The sequence below is a fragment of the Ranitomeya imitator genome, chromosome 9 (assembly GCF_032444005.1).
Source record: "Ranitomeya imitator isolate aRanImi1 chromosome 9, aRanImi1.pri, whole genome shotgun sequence".
NCBI lineage: Eukaryota > Metazoa > Chordata > Amphibia > Anura > Dendrobatidae > Ranitomeya > Ranitomeya imitator.
In genome coordinates this window covers 45,711,947-45,737,207 of record NC_091290.1, presented here as the reverse complement: position 1 = coordinate 45,737,207, position 25,261 = coordinate 45,711,947, and the positions used below count along the sequence as shown (strand labels likewise).

The 25,261-nt window shown below is 42.9% G+C and overlaps 2 protein-coding genes across 6 annotated transcripts in view; one reads left to right on the top strand and one right to left on the bottom strand.

Annotated features, from left to right (window-relative positions):
- The window catches only part of TSPAN4 (tetraspanin 4), a 708,534-nt gene extending 705,723 nt beyond the window's left edge, over positions 1-2,811 (bottom strand). For 2 of the 5 annotated variants that reach the window (XM_069740224.1, XM_069740221.1), the window contains exon 1: positions 2,714-2,811. The gene's annotated coding sequence lies outside the window, so the exon portion shown is untranslated. Of the gene's footprint in view, positions 1-2,504 lie in introns of all 5 variants that reach the window. The other 3 variants (XM_069740222.1, XM_069740223.1, XM_069740226.1) reach the window with 3 other exon arrangements.
- A 30-nt stretch (positions 2,812-2,841) lies between these two features.
- On the top strand, positions 2,842-22,649 carry POLR2L (RNA polymerase II, I and III subunit L). Its single transcript, XM_069740227.1, has 3 exons — positions 2,842-2,960; positions 12,620-12,727; positions 20,595-22,649. Exons 1-3 carry the CDS (start codon positions 2,860-2,862, stop codon positions 20,701-20,703), a joined length of 318 nt encoding a protein of 105 aa, XP_069596328.1. The 5' UTR covers positions 2,842-2,859; the 3' UTR covers positions 20,704-22,649.
- The last annotated feature ends 2,612 nt before the right edge of the window (positions 22,650-25,261 follow it).

The window sequence follows — 25,261 nt, the reverse complement described above, 5'->3', positions numbered from 1 at the left end:
GTAATATATGTAATAACCGCACACTATAATGTAACATATGTAATAACCGCACACTATAATGTAACATATGTAATAACCGCACACTATAATGTAATATATGTAATTACCGCACACTCTAATGTCCTGTGTGTAATAACCGCACACTATAATGTAATCACCGAACACTATAATGTAATATATGTAATAACCGCACACTATAATGTAACATATGTAATAACAACACACTATAATGTAATATATGTAATAACCGCACACTATAATGTAACATATGTAATAACCGCACACTATAATGTAACATATGTAATAACAACACACTATAATGTAACATATGTAATAACCGCACACTATAATGTAATATATGTAATTACCGCACACTCTAATGTCCTGTGTGTAATAACCGCACACTATAATGTAATCACCGAACACTATAATGTAATATATGTAATAACCGCACACTATAATGTAACATATGTAATAACAACACACTATAATGTAACATATGTAATAACACCACACTATAATGTAATATATGTAATAACAACACACTATAATGTAATCACCGCACACTATAATGTAACATATGTAATAACAACACACTATAATGTAATAACCGCACACTATAATGTAATATATGTAATAACCGCACACTATAATGTAACATATGTAATAACCGCACACTATAATGTAATAACCGCACACTATAATGTAACATATGTAATAACCGCACACTATAATGTAATAACCGCACACTATAATGTAACATATGTAATAACCGCACACTGTAATGTAATATATGTAATAACCGCACACTATAATGTAATATATGTAATCACCGCACACGCTAATGTCCTGTATATATATAACAAGCTGCCCCCGGCCATGTACCTGCGGTACCTCCTGTGTATCTGAGCACTATAATGTAATAACCGCACACTATAATGTAACATATGTAATAACCGCACACTATAATGTAACATATGTAATAACCGCACACTATAATGTAATATATGTAATAACCGCACACTATAATGTAACATGTGTAATAACAACACACTAATGTAACATATGTAATAACCGCACACTGTAATGTAACATATGTAATAACCGCACACTATAATGTAATATATGTAATAACCGCACACTATAATGTAATATATGTAACAACCGCACACTATAATGTAATATATGTAATAACACACTATAATGTAATATATGTAACAACCGCACACTATAATGTAATATATGTAACAACCGCACACTATAATGTAACATATGTAATAACCGCACACTATAATGTAATATACGTAATAACCGCACACTATAATGTAATATATGTAATAACCGCACACTATAATGTAACATATGTAATAACAACACACTATAATGTAATATATGTAATCACCGCACACTATAATGTAACATATGTAATAACCGCACACTGTAATGTAATATATGTAATAACAGCACACTATAATGTAACATATGTAATAACCGCACACTATAATGTAATATATGTAATAACCGCACACTATAATGTAATATATGTAATAACCGCACACTATAATGTAATCACCGCACACTATAATGTAATATATGTAATAACCGCACACTATAATGTAATATATGTAATAACCGCACACTATAATGTAATAACCGCACACTATAATGTAATATATGTAATCACCGCACACTATAATGTAATCACCGCACACTATAATGTAATATATGTAATCACCGCACACTATAATGTAATCACCGCACACTATAATGTAATATATGTAATAACCGCACACTATAATGTAATAACCGCACACTATAATGTAATATATGTAATAACCGCACACTATAATGTAATATATGTAATCACCGCACACTATAATGTAATATATGTAATCACTGCACACTATAATGTAATATATGTAATAACCGCACACTATAATGTAATATATGTAATAACCGCACACTATAATGTAATAACCGCACACTATAATGTAATATATGTAATCACCGCACACTATAATGTAATCACCGCACACTATAATGTAATATATGTAATAACCGCACACTATAATGTAATATATGTAATAACCGCACACTATAATGTAATATATGTAATCACCGCACACTATAATGTAATATATGTAATCACCGCACACTATAATGTAATATATGTAATAACCGCACACTATAATGTAATATATGTAATAACCGCACACTATAATGTAATCACCGCACACTCCAATGTAATATATGTAATAACCGCACACTATAATGTAATATATGTAATAACCGCACACTATAATGTAACATATGTAATAACCGCACACTCTAATGTAATAACCGCACACTATAATGTAATATATGTAATAACCGCACACTATAATGTAATATATGTAATAACCGCACACTCTAATGTAATATATGTAATAACCGCACACTATAATGTAATAACCGCACACTCTAATGTCCTGTATATATATAACAAGCTGCCCCCGGCCATATACCTGCGGTACCTCCTGTGTATCTCAGCCCCGGCTGCAGCTTAGATGCCTCCTCAGGCTGCTCCGCTCTATGAGGAGAACTTGTTGCTTGCTGTAGACGGGACCTGCAGTCAGTGACACAGTGAGGAGCCCCCTGTACCCGCAGTCTCCCGCCGCTGGACACCCCCAGGACTCACACACAGGGCGGCATCAGGGCACGCACAGCACGGTACCTGCCGCGGCTTCAGTCTCCTCAGTCGGTGCTCCGCGTGCTCGGATCGTCCCCTCACAGGAGCGCTCACCGTTACTTTTGCTCCACCACCTCCTGTACACCAGAGGGCGCTCGTCTAAACATTTCTACCCGGTCCAAACGGAGGCCATGGGACCACGAAGACTGCGGCGCTGTAGGAGGGCGGGGCCTACTGCGTGTGACGCGGCTGGAAGAACTAGGGAAGCTTCGCGAGCTCACGGCGGCCGGAGGTGAGTGTGGGGTCCGTCCGTGTATTACGGGGTGTGGGGTCACACTGTGGGCTCTGTGCTATACATGGACACCACAGGTGCCTAGTCCCGGAAGTATCTGCTGCCTGGGGCTGCACAGAGGTCCGCCATACACACACACTCCCATCATCGGGCACATACACCCATCTTCCATCCACATCATGTGTCGGGAGAGCTGGGAGCCCCGGGGCGGCACCTGTGGGCCCGGGAGGTGCTGGGGCCACTGTTGGTGACACATGCTTCGTGCCCCCGCGGAGTAGGGCACTGTGTCACACGAGGGTGCCCGGAGCTGGCTATGGGCAGCGCCCGTACAGAGGGTCCACAGGTCCCATTGTGGGTATGGGCCACCATCAGGAACTGCTGCGTACTTGTGCCCGGTGTTACAGCATACTGGATGGGATGTGAAGAAACCCCATGCCCACTATGCATCCGCAGAGGCCCGCGGCTCACCTGTGGAGACGGACATGCGGCGCTTCTCTCCAGGATGCAGCATGTCTATTTATCTTGCAGAGACGCGAGTCTTCACAAGAGAAATTCCACCCCACATTCTATTGAATGCAGTGAAGCCGCACGGTTCAATGAACACATGCGAATTACCCTGCGTTTAACCCCTTCACCCCCAGAGCTTTTTCCGCTTTTTCATTTTCGTTTTTTGCTCCCCTCCTTCCCAGAGCCATAACTTTTTTGTTTTTCCGTCAATATGGCCATGTGAGGGCTTATTTTTTGCGGGACGAGATGTACTTTTGAACGATACCATTGATTTTACCATGCCATGTAACAGAAAACGGGAAAAAAATTCCAAGTGTGGTGAAATTGCAAAAAAAGTGCAATCTCACACTTGTTTTTTGTTTGGCTTTTTTGCTAGGTTCACTAAATGCTAAAACTAACCTGCCATTATGATTCTCCAGGTCATTACGAGTTCATAGACACCAAACATGTCTAGGTTATTTTATATCTAAGTGGTGAAAAAAAATTCCAAATTTTGCTAAAAAAAAAAAAAAAATGCGCGATTTTCCGATACCCGTAGCGTCTCCAATTTTCGCGATCTGGGGTCGGTTGAGGGCTTATTTTTTGCGTGCCAAGCTGGCGTTTTTAATGATACCATTTTGGTGTAGATACGTTCTTTTGATCGCCCATTATTGCATTTTAATGCAATGTCGCGGCGACCAAAAAAACGTAATTTTGGCGTTTTGATTTTTTTTCTCGATACGTCATTTAGCGGTCAGATTAATCCTTTGTTTTTATTGATAGATCGGGCGATTCTGAACGCGGCGATACCAAATATGTGTATGTTTGATTTTTTTTTTAATTGTTTTATTTTGATTGGGGCGAAAGGGGGGTGATTTGAACTTTTATATATTTTTTATTTTTTTTATATTTTTGATCACTTTTTTTTTTTATTTTGGCATGCTTCAATAGCCTCCGTGGGAGGCTAGAAGCATGCATAACTCGATCGGCTCTGCTACATAGAGGTGAAGTACAGATCACCTCTATGTAGCAGAAATGCAGGGTTGCTTTGAACGCCGACCACAGGGTGGCGCTCAAAGCAATCGGCCATCAACAACCATAGAGGTCTCAAGGAGACCTCTGGTTGTTATGGCGATGCACTGCTGACCCCCGATCATGTGACGGGGGTCCGCAGTGCGAGCACTTCCGGCCGCGCGGCCGGGAGCGCTAGTTAAATGCCGCTGTCAGCGCTTGACGGCGGCATTTAACTAGTTAATGGGCGCGGGCGGATCGCGATTCCGCTTGCGCTCATTGCGCGCACATGTCAGCTGTACAAAACAGCTGACATGTCGCGGCTTTGAGGTGGGCTCACCGCCGGAGCCCACCTCAAAGCAGGGGATCTGCCAGCTGACGTACTATTCCGTCAGCTGGCAGAAAGGGGTTAATAGATGGCAGCGCGGTGGACATGTGCCCATTCCTGATCGTCTGCACATACCCCTACACTTCCAGCAGAGTGGATGGGATTTCTAGAAACCTGCTGCCCACTGTGCTTTATTTTTCATGCTGCATATACTGACCTGTGCTGCATTTTTAAGATGCGCAGCATATCAATTTCTCTTGTAGGTACACAAGATTTCTGCAGCTTTTCCCCACTTAAAAAATGTTTAAAAAAAGTTATTTTCCCCCTGGCTTCATTCGTATAACTTTTTTTTTTCTCTGAAGCACGCCGGCTGTTTTAAGGCTATGTGCACACGTAGAACGCTCCTCTGCGGATTTTTCTGCAGCGGATTTGATAAATCCGCGGTGCAAAACTGCTGCGGTTTTTCCTGCGGATGTATCGTGGTTTCTACTGCGGATTCTGCTGTGGTTTTACATCTGCAGTTTTCTATTGGAGCAGGTGTAAAAACGCTGCGGATTCCACACAAAGAATTGACATGCTGTGGAAAATAAAACACTGCATTTCCGCGTGTTTTTTTCCGCAGCATGTGCACTGCGGATTTCATTTCCCATAGGTTTACATTGTACTGTAAACTCATGGGAAATTGCTGCGGATCCGCAGCGTGTGCACATACCCTTACTCTTTTCATCAATTGACTGTTAACATTGGATCAAAGAAAAGCTGACGGAGCTATTAAAGGGACTCCGTCACCTGAATTTGGAGGGAACAATCTTCAGCCATAGGGGCGGGGTTTTCGGGTGTTTGATTCACCCTTTCCTTACCCGCCGGCTGCAATATTAGATTGAAGTTCATTCTCTGTCCTCCATAGTACACGCCTGCGCAAGGCAAGATTGTTCTCTCCAAATTCAGGTGACAGAGTCCCTTTAAGTTTGTTTTTCCAAGTTTCAACTGGTTCCCCATAGATTCTAATGGCCGAGTCTGACCCACAACACGGATGAGAAGACCTGCTCTGAGTCCCACCAATCCAGTTTTAAAATTGACTTGTGCCTGGATTAATTAAACGCTATGAGTCCATGTACTGTTCAATAAGAGAAATGGTCTGCACATGATGTGTGAATAGGGCTTTATTCATAGCCCAAAATGTGTTCAAACTGGTGTCGTGTGGTCGTATAATTGGAGCCACCATCATATGATCTCCCGAATCTGTTCTCGTCCGGATCTCCACCATTGACTATTAATGCTGTGATGGAGATGCCGGCCATGGAGCTGCGTTAGTCAGTACATATCTCATGCCATCAGTCACCGGCCATGGAGCGGCGGTTGTCAGTACATATCTCGTGCCATCAGTCACCGGCCATGGAGCGGCGGTCGTCGGTACATATCTCGTGTCATCAGTCACCGGCCATGGAGCGGCGGTCGTCGGTACATATCTCGTGTCATCAGTCACTGGCCATGGAGCGGCGGTCGTCAGTACATATCTTGTGTCGTCAGTCACTGGCCATGGAGCAGCAGTCGTCAGTACATATCTTGTGCCATCAGTCACTGGCCATGGAGCAGCAGTCGTCAGTGCATATCTTGTGTCGTCAGTCACTGGCCATGGAGCAGCAGTCGTCAGTACATATCTTGTGCCATCAGTCACTGGCCATGGAGCGGCGGTCGTCGGTACAAATCTTGTGCCATCAGTCACTGGCCATGAAGCAGCAGTCGTCGGTACATATCTCGTGCCATCAGTCACCAGCCATGGAGCGGCGGTCGTCAGTACTAGTGATGAGCGAGTGTACTCGTTGCTCAGGTTTTCCCGAGCACGCTCGGGTGACCTCCGAGTATTTGACTGCTCGGAGACTGTTTTCATCTCCTCAGCTGAATGATTTACAGCTACTAGCCTGCTTGATTACATTTGGGGATTCCCTAGCAACCAGGCAACCCCCACATGTACTCAGCCTGGCTAGTAGCTGTAAATAATTCAGCTGCGGCGATGAAAACTAAATCTCTGAGCAGTCATTAATACTCGGAGGTCACCCGAGCGTGCTTGGGAAAACCCGAGCAACGAGTACACTCGCTCATCATTAGTCAGTACATATCTCGTGCCGTCAGTCACCTACCATGGAGCAGCGGTTGTGAAAACACCTCTCGTGCCTTCGGGTCACCGGCCATGGATCGGCATTTGTCCGAACACATCTTGTGCCGTCTGTCATGGCCATGGAGCTGCGTTCGTCGGTACATATCTCGTGCCGTTGGTAACCGGCCATGGAGCTGCAGTCATCAGTACATATTTTGTGCCATCGGTCACAAGCCATGGAGCGGCGGTTGTCAGTACCTAACTTGTGCCGTCATTCACTGGCCATGGAGCGGCATTCGTCAGTACATATCCCGTGCCATCATTTACAGGCCATGGAGCTGCAGTCGTCAGTACATATCTCGTGTCGTCAGTCACCGGCCATAGACCGGCGGTCGTCAGTACATATCTCGTGTCGTCAGTCACTGGCCATGGAGCTGCAGTCATCAGTACATATCTCGTGTCGTCAGTCACCGGTGTGTCTTTCTTCGCCTCTGTCACTATCTGTAATTGCTCCCTGCAGATCCTTTTAACCCCTTCATGACCCAGCCTATTTTGACCTTAAAGACCTTGCCGTTTTTTGCAATTCTGACCAGTGTCCCTTTATGAGGTAATAACTCAGGAACGCTTCAACGGATCCTAGCGGTTCTGAGATTGTTTTTTCGTGACATATTGGGCGTCATGTTAGTGGTAAATTTAGGTCAATAAATTCTGCGTTTATTTGTGATAAAAACGGAAATTTGGCGAAAATTTTGAAAATTTCGCAATTTTCACATTTTGAATTTTTATTCTGTTAAACCAGAGAGATATGTGACACAAAATAGTTAATAAATAACATTTCCCACATGTTTACTTTACATCAGCACAATTTTGGAAACAAAATTTTTTTTTGTTAGGAAGTTATAAGTGTTAAAATTTGACCAGCGATTTGTCATTTTTACAACGAAATTTACAAAACCATTTTTTTTAGGGACCACCTCACATTTGAAGTCAGTTTGAGGGGTCTATATGGCTGAAAATACCCAAAAGTGACACCATTCTAAAAACTGCACCCCTCAAGGTACTCAAAACCACATTCAAGAAGTTTATTAACCCTTCAGGTGCTTCACAGCAGCAGAAGCAACATGGAAGGAAAAAATGAACATTTAACTTTTTAGTCACAAAAATTATCTTTTAGCAACAATTTTTTTATTTTCCCAATGGTAAAAGGAGAAACTGAACCACGAAAGTTGTTGTCCAATTTGTCCTGAGTACGCTGATACCTCATATGTGGGGGTAAACCACTGTTTGGGCGCACGGCAGGGCTTGGAAGGGAAGGAGCGCCATTTGACTTTTTGAATGAAAAATTGGCTGCACTCTTTAGCGGACACCATGTCACGTTTGGAGAGCCCCCGTGTGCCTAAAAATTGGAGCTCCCCCACAAGTGACCCCATTTTGGAAACTAGACGCCCCAAGGAACTTATCTAGATGCATAGTGAGCACTTTGAACCCCCAGGTGCTTCACAAATTAATCCGTAAAAATGAAAAAGTACTTTTTTTTCACAAAAAAATTCTTTTAGCCTCAATTTTTTCATTTTCACATGGGCAACAGGATAAAATGGATCCTAAAATGTGTTGGGCAATTTCTCCTGAGTACACCAATACCTCACATGTGGGGGTAAACCACTGTTTGGGCACATGGTAAGGCTCGGAAGGGAAGGAGCGCCATTTGACTTTTTGAATGAAAAATTATTTCTATCGTTAGCGGACACCATGTCGCGTTTGGAGAGCCCATGTGTGCCTAAACATTGGAGCTCCCCCACAAGTGACCCCATTTTGGAAACTAGACCCCCCAGGGAACTTATATAGATGCATATTGAGCACTTTAAACCCCCAGGTGCTTCACAGAAGTTTATAACGCAGAGCCATGAAAATAAAAAATAATTTTTCTTTCCTCAAAAATGATTTTTTAGCCTGGAATTTCCTATTTTGTCAAGGATAATAGGAGAAATTGGACCCCAAATATTGTTGTCCTGTTTGTCCTGAGTACGCAGATACCCAATATGTGGGGGTAAACCACTGTTTGGGCGCACGGCAGGGCTCGGAAGGGATGGCACGCCATTTGGCTTTTTAAATGGAAAATTAGCTCCAATCATTAGCGGACACCATGTCACGTTTGGAGAGCCCCTGTGTGCCTAAACATTGGAGATCCCCCAGAAATGACACCATTTTGGAAACTAGACCCCCAAAGGAACTAATCTAGATGTGTGGTGAGGACTTTGAACCCCCAAGTGCTTCACAGAAGTTTATAACGCAGAGCCATGAAAAAAAAAAATAATTATTTTCTCAAAAATGATCTTTTAGCCTGCAATTTTTTATTTTCCCAAGGGTAACTGGAGAAATTTGACCCCAATATTTGTTGTCCAGTTTCTCCTGAGTACGGTGATACCCCATATGTGGGGGTAAACTACTGTTTGGGCACATGCCGGGGCTTGGAATTGAAGTAGTGACGTTTTGAAATGCAGACTTTGATGGAATGCTCTGCGGGCGTCACGTTGCGTTTGCAGAGCCCCTGATGTGCCTAAACAGTAGACACCCCCCACAAGTGACCCCATTTTGGAAACTAGACCCCGAAAGGAACTTATCTAGATGTGTGGTGAGCACTTTGAACCCCCAAGTGCTTCATAGAAGTTTATAATGCAGAGCCGTGAAAATAATAAATACGTTTTCTTTCCTCAAAAATAATTATTTAGCCCAGAATTTTTTATTTTCCCAAGGGTTACAGGAGAAATTGGACCCCAAAAGTTGTTGTCCAGTTTCTCCTGAGTACGCTGATACCCCATGAGTGGGGGTAAACCACTGTTTGGGCACACGTCGGGGCTCAGAAGGGAAGTAGTGACTTTTGAAATGCAGACTTTGATGGAATGGTCTGCGGGTGTCACGTTGCGTTTGCAGAGCCCCTGGTGTGCCTAAACAGTAGAAACCCCCACAAGTGACCCCATTTTAGAAATTAGACCCCCCAAGGAACTTATCTAGATATGTGGTGAGCACTTTGAACCCCCAAGTGCTTCACAGACGTTTACAACGCAGAGCCGTGAAAATAAAAAATCATTTTTCTTTCCTCAAAAATTATGTTTTAGCAAGCATTTTTTTTGATTCACAAGGGTAACAGGAGAAATTGGACCCCAGTAATTGTTGCGCAGTTTGTCCTGAGTATGCTGGTACCCCATATGTGGGGGTAAACCACTGTTTGGGCACACGTCGGGGCTCAGAAGGGAAGTAGTGACTTTTGAAATGCAGACTTTGATGGAATGGTCTGCGGGTGTCACGTTGCGTTTGCAGAGCCCCTGGTGTGCCTAAACAGTAGAAACCCCCACAAGTGACCCCATTTTAGAAATTAGACCCCCCAAGGAACTTATCTAGATATGTGGTGAGCACTTTGAACCCCCAAGTGCTTCACAGACGTTTACAACGCAGAGCCGTGAAAATAAAAAATCATTTTTCTTTCCTCAAAAATTATGTTTTAGCAAGCATTTTTTTTGATTCACAAGGGTAACAGGAGAAATTGGACCCCAGTAATTGTTGCGCAGTTTGTCCTGAGTATGCTGGTACCCCATATGTGGGGGTAAACCACTGTTTGGGCACACGTCAGGGCTCGGAAGTGAGGGAGCACCATTTGACTTTTTGAATACGAGATTGGCTGGAATCAATGGTGGCGCCATGTTGCGTTTGGAGACCCCTGATGTGCCTAAACAGTGGTAACCCCTCAATTCTACCTCCAACACTAACCCCAACACACCCCTAACCCTAATCCCAACTGTAGCCATAACCCTAAACACAACCCTAACCGCAACACACCCCTAACCACAACCCTAACCCCAACACACCCCTAACCATAACCACAACCCTGATTCCAACCCTAACCCTAAGGCTATGTGCCCACGTTGCGGATTCGTGTGAGATATTTTCCGCGGATTTCCAGTGTTTTTTGTGCGGATTTCACCTGCGGATTCCTATTGAGGAACAGGTGTAAAACGCTGCGGAATCCGCACAAAGAATTGACATGCTGCGGAAAATACAACGCAGCGTTTCCGCACGGTATTTTCCGCACCATGGGCACAGCGGATTTGGTTTTTCATATGTTTACATGGTACTGTAAACCTGATGGAACTCTGCTGCGGATCCGCAGCCAAATCCGCACCGTGTGCACATAGCCTAATTCTAAAGGTATGTGCACACGCTGCGGAAAACGCTGCGGATCCGCAGCAGTTTCCCATGAGTTTACAGTTCAATGTAAACCTACGGGAAACAAAAATCGCTGTGCCCATGCTGCGGAAAAACTGCACGGAAACGCAGCGGTTTACATTCCGCAGCATGTCACTTCTTTGTGCGGATTCCGCAGCGGTTTTACAACTGCTCAAATAGAAAATCGCAGTTGTAAAACCGCAGTGAAATGCGCAGAAAAACCGCGGTAAATCCGCCATAAATCCGCAGCGGTTTAGCACTGCGGATTTATCAAATCCGCAGCGGAAAAATCCGCAGAGGACCAGAATACGTGTGCACATACCGAAACCCTAGCCCTAACCCTACCCCTAACCCTATTCTAACATTAGTGGAAAAAAAAAATTTCTTTATTTTTTTATTGTCCCTACCTATGGGGGTGATAAGGGGGGGGGGGGGGTCATTTATTATTTTTTTTATTTTGATCACTGAGATAGATTATATCTCAGTGATCAAAATGCACCTTGGAACGAATCTGCCGGCCGGCAGATTCGGCGGGCGCACTGCGCATGCGCCCGCCATTTTGGAAGATGGCGGCGCCCAGGGAGAAGACGGACGGGACCCTGGCTGGATCGGTAAGTATGATGGGGTGGGGGGGGGACCGGAGCACGGGGGGGGGAATCGGAGTGCGGGAGGGGTGGAACGGAGCACGGGGGGCGTGGAACGGAGCACGGGGGGGTGGAACGGAGCACTGGGGGGGGTGGATCGGAGTGCAGGGGGGGTGATTGGAGCACGGGGGGAGCGGACAAGAGCACAGGGGGGAGCGGAGCACTGGACGGAGGGGAGCCGGAGCAGTGTACCGGCCAGATCGGAGGGCTGGGGGGGCGATCGGAGGGGTGGGGTGGGGGCACACTAGTATTTCCAGCCATGGCCGATGATATTTCAGCATCGGCCATGGCTGGATTGTAATATTTCACCCGTTATAATAGGTGAAATATTACAAATCGCTCTGATTGGCAGTTTCACTTTCAACAGCCAATCAGAGCGATCGTAGCCACGAGGGGGTGAAGCCACCCCCCCTGGGCTAAACTACCACTCCCCCTGTCCCTGCAGATCGGGTGAAATGGGAGTTAACCCTTTCACCCGGCCTGCAGGGACGCGATATTTCCATGACGCCACATAGGCGTCATGGGTCGGATTGGCACCGACTTTCATGACGCCTACGTGGCGTCATGGGTCGGGAAGGGGTTAAATCTTATAATCTAAATATCCACTTGTGGAGAATTTCCATCTTAATCCAATCAGGGTCGGTGGATACAATAAATGATAGAACGCAAGGAGCAGTGCGACTGGCCACGCTCATTGATCACACCATTACAAGTTGATTCACTGGCTTATTATCTTTAGCAGCCGCGTCTCCGGAGTACTCCATAGCCCAGAGCAAGGGCATCAAGATGTCCCAGCGGAGCATTTGTTATTATTTAGCAGGATCTTATTCTGGCTTGTGACCCAATTTCTTGTCTTTCTTTTTCCCGCAAGAAAATTCAACAAAATGATTATCCCTGTCAGATGCTTCACATGTGGCAAGATCGTCGGAAATAAGTGGGAAGCGTATCTGGGGCTGCTGCAGGCGGAGTACACTGAGGGGTACGTGCAACGTGTTTATAGCCACCGTGCGTCACATCCATAGATCACGTCAATGTTCTTCTGTTAGTATCATGATTACTTCTTATTTTTCTAGTCCACGAGCATTTCCAACAAATATGGCCAAAATAAAACATCATTCAGCTTTTCCATTAAGCTGTTAAAGGCTTTGTCCCCCTTCAGACATTTGTATTGCTCTTGTGCATCTAGAATAAAAAATTAAGCAACTTTGCAAATAGTTTTCCTTAAAAAAAAAAAAAAATCCTACTTTTGCCTACAGCTGCTCCGCTCACCTATTCCTCTCTGTAGTAACAGACAATCAGAACTTGTGTATTCTGATCCTGCAGATACTTTGTATCAGTTGTCTACTTCCTGCCACTGTGCCAAGTAAGGCTACTTTCACACTAGTGTCGGAATCTCCCCGTCGCAATGCGTCGGGCAGAGATTCCGACGCTAGCATTTAACGCACTGCACAACGGAGGCAGCGGATGCATTTCTCCGGCGCATCCGCTGCCCCATTGTGAGGTGCGGGGAGGTGGGGGCGGAGTTCTTGCCGCACATGCGCGGTCGGAAAAAGCGGTCCGTCAGGAGCAAAAAACCGTTACATGTAGCGTTTTTTGCTCCCGACAGTCCGCCAAAGCACGACGCATCTGTCGCACGACGGATGCGATGTGTGGCAATCCATCGCAATGCGTCATCAATACAAGTCTATGGGGAAAAAACACATCCTGCAAGCACTTTTGCAGGATGCGTTTTTTCTGCAAAACGACGCATTGTGACGGATTGCAGTTAACGCTAGTGTGAAAGTAGCCTAAGGGGTAAATGGTAGGGTGTGTGACTATGGAGACACATCTACCAAACGGCTGTGGACGCAAAACGGTAAGAAAATTTTAATGACTATTTGGAAAGTTGCTTATTTTTACTTTTGTAGTTGCATTGGGCTTGCTAAGAGAAACTCATTCATTAGAGAAGATATTATATTTCAAATAACTGCACTTAGTAGAAATGTTCATTGTTAAAGGGACTGTCCAGGCTCATGGTTCAAGTCTGCAGTCACTGAGTGACTGCAGACTTGTGAATACTCACAGGGTGCAGTATGCACGCTGTCAGGATTTTGTGTGTGTGGGTGCATGACTGCAAGTAAGCCATTTGCTTACATTCGGTTTCATGCAGACTAGTCGGGCGCAGCCTTGCTCAATGTGGCCGAAAGTATGCAAATTACATACCTGTTGTCACATAACCTCATGGTACCGGAGAATCCTGACAGTGCGCTCTTTGAGAGTTCACAAGTCTGCAGACATGTACTCCAATCCTGTACAGTGTGTGTGTAATACATATATATATTTTAAAGTTATTGGGACCAGTTGAAGATGGAATGATCTCTAAAAGGCCTAAAGTTAAAGATAACACATTTCCCTTTTACTTTAGGCAAAAAAAATTTACAGAATTTTTTTTACATTTTAAAAATTACAAATAGGAAAATGGTTAAATTCAAAAGTTTGGGCATCCTTAGAGATTTGAGTACTCCGATAACTTTGACCAGGGTTTCAGACCTTAATTAGCCTGTTAGGGTGATGGCTTGTTCTCTATCATCGTTAGGGCCCCTTTCTACTTGTGAGGAAAACGGACGAGTGCAATCCGATAAAAAATCGTATTGCACTCGGACCAATGTTAATCAATATGTGACACTCCATTTGCGATTTTTTTTTTTTTTTTTTTCCCAGCCGAAATCGGACTGAGAAAAATCTGTGTCGGCTGAGAAAAAAATCGCAGCATGCTGCGTATTGCTGAGATTCTCGGACGAGACTCGCCAATGCAAGTCAATGGGTACGAGAAAAAAAACGCACAGCACTCGCACCATGCGAGTGCTGTCCGATTTTTACGCACCCGTGTCCTTAGAAAAGCCGGCAATTCAGCGCAGAGTACAGTAAAATCACACTGACAGGTTAGATGAGAGTAGATATATACACATAGAATAGGTATATATTCATATATATATGTCAGGGAGACATATATATATATATATATATATATATATATATATATATATATATATATATATATATATATATATATATATATAATGCAGCGCGAGATAGCTTTAAAGCTGGTAATTCAATTACCGGCTTTTGCTTTCTCCTTCACAAACCCGACATGATATGAGACCTGGTTTACATACAGTAAACCATCTCATATCACCATTTTTTTTGCATATTCCACACTACTAATGTTAGTAGTGTGTATATGCAAAATTTGGGCGTTCTAGCTATTATATTTAAGGGTTAAATGGCGGAAAAAATTGGCGTGGGCTCCCGCACAATTTTCTCCGCCAGAGTAGTAAAGCCAGTGACTGAGGGCAGATATTAATAGCCTGGAGAGGGTCCATGGTTATTGGCCCCCCCCCCCTGGCTAAAAACACCTGCCCCCAGCCACCCCAGAAAAGGCACATCTGGAAGATGCGCCTATTCTGGCACTTGGCCACTCTCTTCCCATTCCCGTGTAGCGGTGGGATATGGGGTAATGAAGGGTTAATGCCACCTTGCAATTGTAAGGTGACATTAAGCCTAATTAATAATGGAGAGGCGTCAATTATGACACCTATCCATTATTAATCCAATTGAAAGAAAGGGTTAAAAAAAATACGCACACACATTATTAAAAATTATTTTAATGAAATAAAAACAAAGGTTGTTGTAATTTTTTATTTAACGCCCAATCCACTCAGTGAAGACCCTCGTTCTGTGACAAAAAAAAAATAATAAACCAACAATATACTTACCTTCCACAGATCTGTAAAGTCCAACGATGTAAATCCTTCTGAAGGGGTTAAAACATTTTGCAGCCAGGAGCTTTGCTAATGCAATGCTACTCCTCGCTGCAAAACCCCGGGGAATGAGTCTAAATATAGATCAATGAGCTATATTTAGCTTCATTTGCGGTGAGGCGCCCTCTGCTGGCTGTTCATAGATCGTGGGAACTTTCCTAGAAAGCCTGGGAGCTTTCAAGGAAAGTTCCCACGATCTATGACCAATAACCATGGACCCTCTCCAGGCTATTAATATCTGCCCTCAGTCACTGGCTTTACTACTCTGGCGGAGAAAATTGTGCGGGAGCCCACGCCAATTTTTTCCGCCATTTAACCCTTAAATATAATAGCTAGAACGCCCAAATTTTGCATATACACACAACTAACATTAGTAGTGTGGAATATGCAAAAAAAAAATGGTGATATGAGATGGTTTACTGGTTTATGTGTATATATCTACTCTAATCTAACCTGTCACTGTGATTTTACTGTACTCTGCGCTGAATTACCGGCTTTTCAAAGGAGACCCGTGCGTAAAAATCGGACAGCAATACGGATGTCATACGGATGTTGCGATAAAAAAAATCGCATGACACTCGCATGGCACTCGCAGACGTTACATCAGTTTTTTCGGTCCGTAAATCGGACCGTTTTTTTCTCACACAAGTGGAAAGGGGCCCTTAGTGCTGCAAATTTCCCAGCTTTATAAAAACCCTGCCTCCTCTAAGCTTGTGCCAAAAACAGCAGCCATGGGTGTTTCTAAGTAGATGCCCAATGAAAATGGAGGCTCACAAAGCAGGAGACGGCTATGAGAAGATAGCAACGTTTTTTCAATTTGCCCTTTTCTCGGTTCGAAATGTAGTTAAGAAATAGCAATTACCAGGAACAGTGGAGGTCTAGATAAGGTCTGGAAGACCAAGCAAAATTTCAGCGAGAGCTGGTTGTAGGATTGTTAAATAGACAAATCAGAACCCCTGCTTGTCTGCAAAAGACCTTCAAAAAGATTTAGCAGACACTTGAGTTGTGGTACATTTGTTTTGTTGTTCAGAGACACCTGCTCAAATATGGCCTTCATGGAAAAGTCATCAGAAGAAAACCTGTCCTGCGCCCTCACCATAAAATTCGATATCAGAACTATGCAAAAGAACATCTAAACCTGGTGCATTTTGGAAAAAAATGGCACAGAATTTCAGGAAAAGAACATCTATCAAACCAGTATGCATGGGGATAGGTCAATCATGCTTTGGGTTTGTGTTGCAGCCAATGGCACGGGGACATTTCACAGGTAGAGCGAAGAATGGATTAAAAGAAATTTCAACAAATTCTTAATACAAACACCATCTGTGTTAAAAAAAAAAAAATGCCGAAGTTGAAAACAAATACAAATAGACAATGATCCTAAACACGTCAAAATCCACAATAGACTACCTCAAAAGGCGCAAGCTGAAGGTTTTACAATGGCCCTCACAGTCCCCTGATCATTGTAAATCTGTGGCTACACCTCAATGTAGCAGTGTATGCAAGACAATCCAGGATTCTCACAGAACTGGAAGAATTTTCTAAGGAAGAATGGATGAAAATCTCTCAAACAGGAATTGAATGACTCTTGTCTGGCTACAAAAAGCGTTTACAAGCTTTTAAAAGAGGGTGCTATTAGGTACTAATCATGCAGGGTGCCCAAACTTTTCCATCTTCCCATTTTCCTTTTTGTAATTTTTAAGATGAAATACATATAATTTGCCTAAAATACAAAGGAAATGAATCATCTTCACCTTTAGCCCTTTTAGAGATCATTTCATCTTCAACATTTTAAACTGCTCACAATAACAGTACTTTTATTTTTTTACCAGAGGTGCCCAAACTTGTACATGCCACTGTGTGTGTGTGTGTGTGTGTGTGTGTATACATACATACATACATACATACATACATACGTTTGGACACACCTTCTCATTTAAAGATTTTTCTGTATTTTCATCACTATGAAAATTGTACAGTCACACTGAAGGCTTCAAAACTATGAATTAACACTTGTGGAATTATATACTTAACAAAAAAGTGTGAAACAACTGAAAATATGTCTTATATTCTAGGTTCTTCAAAGTAGCCACCTTTTGCTTTGATGACTGCTTTGCACACTCTTGGCATTCTCTTGATGAGCTTCAAGAGGTAGTCACCGGGAATGGTTTTCATTTCACAGGTGTGTCCTGTCAGGTTTAATAAGTGGGATTTCATGCCTTATAAATGGGATTGGGACCATTAGTTGTGTTGTGCAGAAGTCTGGTGGATATACAGCTGATAGTCCTACTGAATAGACTGTTAGAATTTGTATTATGGCAAGAAAAAAGCAGTTAAGTAAAGAAAAACGAGTGGCCATCATTACTTTAAGAAATGAAGGTCAGTCAGTCCGAAAAATTGGGAAAACTTTTAAATTGTCCCCAAGTGCAGTGGCAGAAACCATCAAGCGCTACAAAGAAACACAGGCTCACATGAGGACTGCACCAGGAAAGGAAGACCAAGAGTCACCTCTGCTTCTGAGGATAAGTTTATCCGAGTCACCAGCTTCAGAAATCGCAGGTTAACAGCAGCTCAGATTAGAGACCAGGTCAATGCCACACACAGTTTTAGCAGCAGACACATCTGTACAACAACTGTTAAGAGGAGATTGTGCAGCAGGCCTTCATGGTAAAATAGCTGCTAGGAAACCACTGCTAAGGACAGGCAACAAGCAGAAGAGACTTGTTTGGGCTAAAAAAACACAAGGAATGGATATTAGACCAGAGGAAATCTGTGCTTTGGTCCAAATTTGAGATCTTTGGTTCCAGCCACCGTGTCTTTGTGCGACGCAGAAAAGGTGAACGGATGGACTCTATATGCCTGGTTCCCACAGTGAAGCATGGAGGAGGAGGTGTGATGGTGTGGGGGGGCTTTGCTGGTGACACTGTTGGGGATTTATTCAAAATTGAAGGCATACTGAACCAGCATGGCTACCACAGCATCTTGCAGCGGCATGCTATTCCATCCGGTTTGCGTTTAGTTGGACCATCATTTATTTTTCAACAGGACAGTGACCCCAAACACACCTCCAGGCTGTGTAAGGGCTATTTGACCAAGAAGGAGAGTGATGGGGTGCTACGCCAGATGACCTGGCCTCCACAGTCGCCAGACCTGAACCCAATTGAGATGTTTGGGGTGAGCTGGAGCGCAGAGTGAAGGCAAAAGGGCCAACAAGTGCTAAGCATCTCTGGGAACTCCTTCAAGATTGTTGGAAGACCATTCCTGGTGACTACCTCTTGAAGCTCATCAAGAGAATGCCAAGAGTGTGCAAAGCAGTCATCAAAGCAGAAGGTTGCTACTTTGAAAAACCTAGAATATAAGACAATTTCAGTTGTTTCACACTTTTTTGTTAAGTATATAATTCCACATGTGTTAATTCATAGTTTTGATGCCTTCAGTGTGAATGTACAATTTTCACAGTAATGAAAATACAGAAAAATCTTTAAATGAGGTGTCCAAACTTTTGGTCTGTACTGTATATGTGTATGTATATGTGTGGTGTGTGTGTGTATATGTGTATATATATGTGTATATATATGTATATGTATATATATGTATATGTATATATATATATATATATATATATATATATATATATATATATATATATATATATATATATATATATATATGCTAAAAAAAAATCACTTTGGGTTTAATTAAACATTTTAAAGTAAGACCCTCAAAAACACGCTCATTGATGGAGTCTTGGTTAGAGTGGTTGTCCACTACTAGGAAAACTCTTTCTTACTTCCTATGTTTGGCCCCGATTTAAAAAAAAAAAAAAAAAAAAAAAAAAACAAGCTTCTACTCCTCCCGTACCGGATCCGTTCCCTCCGTGTTGACACTCTCGTTCCCGGGGCTCACGTGTGGTTGTTTTGACACGTGAGCCCTGCGGCCAATCAGCTTTCAGCATCACGGTCTCCTCCTGGAACGGCACTGGTGGGGAGTATAAGATTTTCTATTTTATTGAGGCAATTCATGGGGAATCAGATGGGGTTATCCTAGTTGTTGATAGCCCCTTTGACTCTTTTTGCAGTCAGCAATAAACAGTTAATAAAGAGGCCAGAAAATGGAAATGGTGCAACAAGTAAAAAAAAAAAAAACTTGGAAAAATGTTTTGTCTTTTCACCACAAATGCAGGCATTTAAGTAAAAACAAACAAACCAAAAAACTGGAAATACATGATGTAGGGACAGAGACTCTGATTCTGGCAATGTCACTTACTGGGCTCTGTTTTGCTGTTTCATTGCAAATAGGAGTTTTAGGCCGGGATTACACATACAAGAGATCCGGCCGAGTCTCGCAGGTGAAAACCCAGCTCTGGCGCCGGCACTCCGGAGCGGAGCATGCGGCTCCATGTATTGCTGTGCGCTCCGCTCCGGAGTGGCGGCGCCAGAGCTGGGTTTTCACCTGCGAGACTCGGCCATATCTCGCGTATGTGTAATCCTGGCCTTATCAGGAGATTATCACTACAGAAGTAGGTGTCTTGTGTCTTCTTGTCCATCCAAGCCCCCAGCACTTATTGCTAGCTTTCTGTGTACACTGTATAGGGACAGAAAGCTGCCAATTGGGTGTGGGTGGGGTTATACAGGGCTCAGCATTCTGAGCTCTGCTGCATTAGCAGCAGATAAAACTTCTTGTATTACAACTGCTACACCCAACTAAGTAAACACATCGTTGGAATCAGGGTCTCTGTCCCTACATTATGCTGCTGTCCAATCACATAGCAAAACCCTGCTGACAGATTCCCTTTAACTTTTAAAGGATAAAATCTTGTCACGTAATGGAGACACGGATTTGTGTTTTGATGACTATTTTGCACCCTTCCTGATTAGCACTGCACAGTGCAGAATGTGTCCAGGGGGCAGAGGATGGCCTTTGCTGTGAGGGGCTGGCCATCCAGTCTCCTTGATAAAGCCAAGTCCTGATCCCCTCTGCCTACAGGATGAGATGGGTGACGTCTCCATTCTCCCGTCCTTATCGGTCTTCCCCTTCTCTGTACAGTGACGCACTGGATGCTTTAGGCCTGAAGCGGTACTGCTGCCGCCGGATGCTGCTCGCTCACGTGGATCTGATAGAGAAGCTTCTGAACTACGCTCCTTTGGAGAAATGAGGATGTATGGATAAGTGACATTTCTCAGAGGGAACAGAAACTTTTCTAATTCCAGAGATGAAGCCATCCAGGACATTCCCGATCATCTCTTCCACCTGCAGCCACAAAATCCACTTGTTTTATATTTAATAAAGATATTTTTGCTAATTTGATAACTGTGCAATGGTTTTCTACAGCCAACAAACCCTTGTTATTCCCAATCTACCACTGTGCCCAATGTAGAACACAGACCTGCATCCATTGGCTAATCTTGTGTCACACTAGATCTTCTTTTTACTGTAAGGGCGCAGTCAGACAGCCGTGTAAATCGGGCCGAGATGGCTGGCAGTGCACGGACCGGCCGGCGGCTCTCCCCAGCCGAGTGGGGCCGCCGGCCAGTCCGCGCAGTGCGGTCCAATCTCGTTCCGATTTATACGGCCGTCTGACTGTACCCTAAGGTCACACGATCAGAAAAAAAAATCCACTTTTCATCCAGGAAAAAGTAGATGATTTATCACCCATATGTCCATTTTTTACATCCGTATGGCATTGATTTTTATACCCCAGTTGTTAATACAATTTCCAAGACTAAATACAGTTTTCTTTGTTAATAATTGCAATATATCCCAACAAATCAAATTCAATATGGATGATCTGCATTGGATCTGGTTTTCTTTTTTTTTTCTTTTTTTTGTTCCCATAGGCTTGAAATACAGAAGAAAGTTCATGGTGTGAATTTTATTCTTTTTGGCCAGACATTGTCCATGTGATATCTGAACAGATCTATACAGTCAGTAGCACTGGATCCTATGTGGTGTGAACACAGCCTTATATAGGGGAGAGTGTAAAATATCACTCCAAGCTGAATCTACGCGTGAAATAAATGACAGCATGGCATGCACTAGCTTCTTTTGTATGTCAGATGAAACTCGCCTATTGAAGTCTGAGTGCACAAAAAAATCTGCCTCCATATAAGAACAGATTTTTACAGCTACGTTGCAATTCTTTAACACTGGAAATTGTATCTGGTCTTGTAAATTTTAATCAATGCTGATGTCCAATATCGAATGTCAAACAGATGAAAAATTGAAATGGCGTGGGTTTTTTTTCTGGATAAAATCTGGATTGTTTTTTTTATACACTCATGTGAACATAACCTATAGGTAATATGACAACATTGTGTAGTACTATAGTGTACCAAGCCATTTTGTGAACTATCATGGTATGCACTGTGATGAAGAAGCCTGGACTAATGTGAGCTTATTTCGGGGGCTTTTTTCTCCCTTTGTCAGCAATGATATGTGTGTGTGTGTTTAATGGGTGCATTAATATATTCACTTGTTGTCTTCTGCCGTTTCCAATTTCACTCTGATCATATGACTGCAATTGTGACCTGCCATCTCACGGTGACCGCTGTAAGTCTATGATTTTCATTCTCAGTCTCATAGGCTTACGTTGAGAACATAACCTTCGCTCTTGCACAGCAGACACCTTGTGAGATGGCAGATCACAACTTTTGGTACATAATGCCGGAGCGGCGTTGGAAGCAACAAAAGATCATGACAGGTGAGTGTTAATGCCCTTCTTAGCCCAACTTGGGTCTCTCCCTAAGGTGGCTAGCATGTATGTAATGCCCTTCTTAAACACACATGTATGCGTTTACTAACAAAGGGGTACAAAAAAAATTGTCATGGTCCTAAAGGGTTATTCCTGCTCCGCTCACTCCCATATCTACTACCGTGTGTCAGGATGTGTGCGTGGTCAGCACCTGTCCTAGTTGTAGGAATAGATCAGGTGCATTCATTTCGGCAGGTGACATTATTACTGACCACAGTAACCTCCAGACTCGGAAGTGAGCGGAGCTGCAATAGCGCACGCTGCCACCTACCTCTCTTGTATTGGTTTTCATCCAGTATTGAGCTGAACCTTGTTTTTTTTTTATCAAACAAATAAATGTTCCATTTTAATACGTTGACTGCAGACATTTTTCATTGCATTTGCACCATCAATTGTTTAGGACATTTATTCCACCACTTTTTAGCACCTACACTAAAATTTGATGAGAATTGTCGCCTGGTTATACTCTTGGCAAGAAGAATGACATATGAATGCATTGTTACATAAAAGTCACATATGAGCCGTGTTGTAAAGAAAAGGGTAGTTACATTTATGTGGCAACCATTTTTAGCATAGTTATTTTTTGCATAATTATGTCCAATACTACGCATAGAGTATGAAGGGTGCTCGAGCCCCCAACCCACATTTTGCGGCTGTTGGCCAATAAACATATGAGGATTGCTTGTGCGTGGATGGCAATCCTTGCATGTTTTTTTGGCTGTCTAACTGCCATGATTCACGCGAGGCAGAGACTCGAGCACACGCAATACTGGAAGTGTATCGGAGCACCTCGACACGCTCGCTCAACACTAGTCCTAATTGCGTCCATGTTTTTTTAAACTTTTTCTTTTCTCGGAACACTTGTGCTTCCTTCCAAGCCAATAAAAACAACTCTTTGAAAGGTGACACGTTTACCACTAAGCAACATATCCGTGAGACACGTGCTCTTGTTGGGTTTTTTGGACACAAGAAAATTGCACCAACAGCGTACAACAGATGCAATGCGAACCTGCGTACCCTGAAAATGATTACAACAGTTTGGTGTTTGGGAGGTAGATGAAATATACAGAAATGAGACACTTGACCGTTGGCACAAAGCGCACATTACTGCCTTATCCGAGGACTGGGATTCCAGACATGTAAAGCTCAAGCTGTAGATAGGAACAAACTTTTTTTTAGCACGGAGTAGCTGCTACATCATCCTGCCTTGGAATATTTTAATAAATGTCTGAACTAACTGAGGCTAAATCAGTCTTGTGGTGTCTACGTCTTTGATCATAAAAGGTGATGACTACAAAGTATGTCACAGAAGCAGCGACATAGACGAACTGTCCTCCACCCAACTGCAGAGCTTAACATTTCTGTATTTCGACACAGATGCAAATTCTATAGAACAAGCGGCAAAATCCCAGCAGAAAAAAATGGAACGCTGCCAGACAGCCTGCGCACTGCCTTACGTTCTTGGTCGTTGGCGTCTTTACTGCGGGCCAATGTGTTCGATGCTCGTCCATTGGTTGTGATTGCAACTCAGCCCCATTAAAGTGATTGGTGCAGTATTAGGCTATGTGCACACGATGCAGATTTAGTGTGGATCCGCAGCAGATTTTTGCGACAGAAACGCTGCAGATACGCACTGTGATTTACAGTACAATGTAAATCAATGTGAAAAAAAAAAAGCTGTGTACATGGTGCGGAAAAATCCGCACGGAAACGCTGCGGATTTAAAAGAAGTGCATGTCACTTCTTTTGTACGGATCTGCAGCGTTTCTGCACCCCTCCATTATAGAAATCCGCAGTGGTAAAAACCACACAAAATCTGCATAACTGCAGAAAATCCGCGGCAAATCTGGACCTGCGGATTTTGTGCAGAAAATTCTGCGCCCCATTCTGCAACGTGTGCACGTAGCCTTACAGCTGTTCCTCCAGTCCTGTGGATAAGGGTGGTGCTGTTTTTGAAAAATTTAGGGTTATAGTAATTCCTATATAATTATAACTTTTGTTTGTTTTTTACTTCCATAAAGGTTAACCCTCATGGTGTTTGTATTATTATTATTTTTTAAAAATCCCTTTTTATAATGGATAAAATTACGGAAAATGGATTTGGAATCTTTTTTTCTTATTGTAGTTCTTTTTCTATTTGAAAATGGACATGATTCAGGGGGTCTTCAGACACCTCCTTGTAATAACCTGTTCTTTTTCAGAGCCTGCGCGTGTCTATCGTATTTCTGGAGAGAGATATATTGGGTCACAATGTGTAGAGTTGAGGGTTTGTGTATTTATGGTGCTCAGAGAGAATTCTATACGCTCAGGCCCCAGTCTTTAAGTGGCTTCTTTGTTTTTGTTCTCTGGTACTTTTACCTCTTTTTTTTTTTCACTCCAAATTCTTCTGAATGGCACATCGGTTGATGAATTTTGGACAAAAACAAAGATTTTTTTCTTCCTCTTTTCGACTGTCTAGAGCAAACAGTTACATCAGCCTTTTAAAATGTTTCACGTTATTTTATTTTTTTTGCGCAGTTAAGAGCTAACAGATTTTGCACTTTAGCAACTTCACAAAAGTTTTAGAACCATTTCAGAAATTAAGAATTAGACTAAAACAACCTAAGGAAAAACTGAATGTGAGAGTGACGGATATGTGGGATGCCACAGGGGTAACCATTGTAAGTTCATGATTGTCAAATACTTTGCTCTCTTGTGGATGCAGGGTTGCTCTGATCTCCTGAATAATTGTCCAGCAGTAGAGAAAATAGTGAAAAACCTCCAACCTGGTTTAGCAGCGAGACTACCTTGATGGTATAGGCAGTAATGATGTAAGACTTCTTCCCTCCAAAATAACAAATCTTTAAATGTCTCCATACCATTTTATTGACTTTTGGTTTGCACTAGGGCCCAATAACCATGTGTCATTGATTGTACGGATATATTCTTATGTGACAGAGGCCCCACTATTACTGCACCCCAA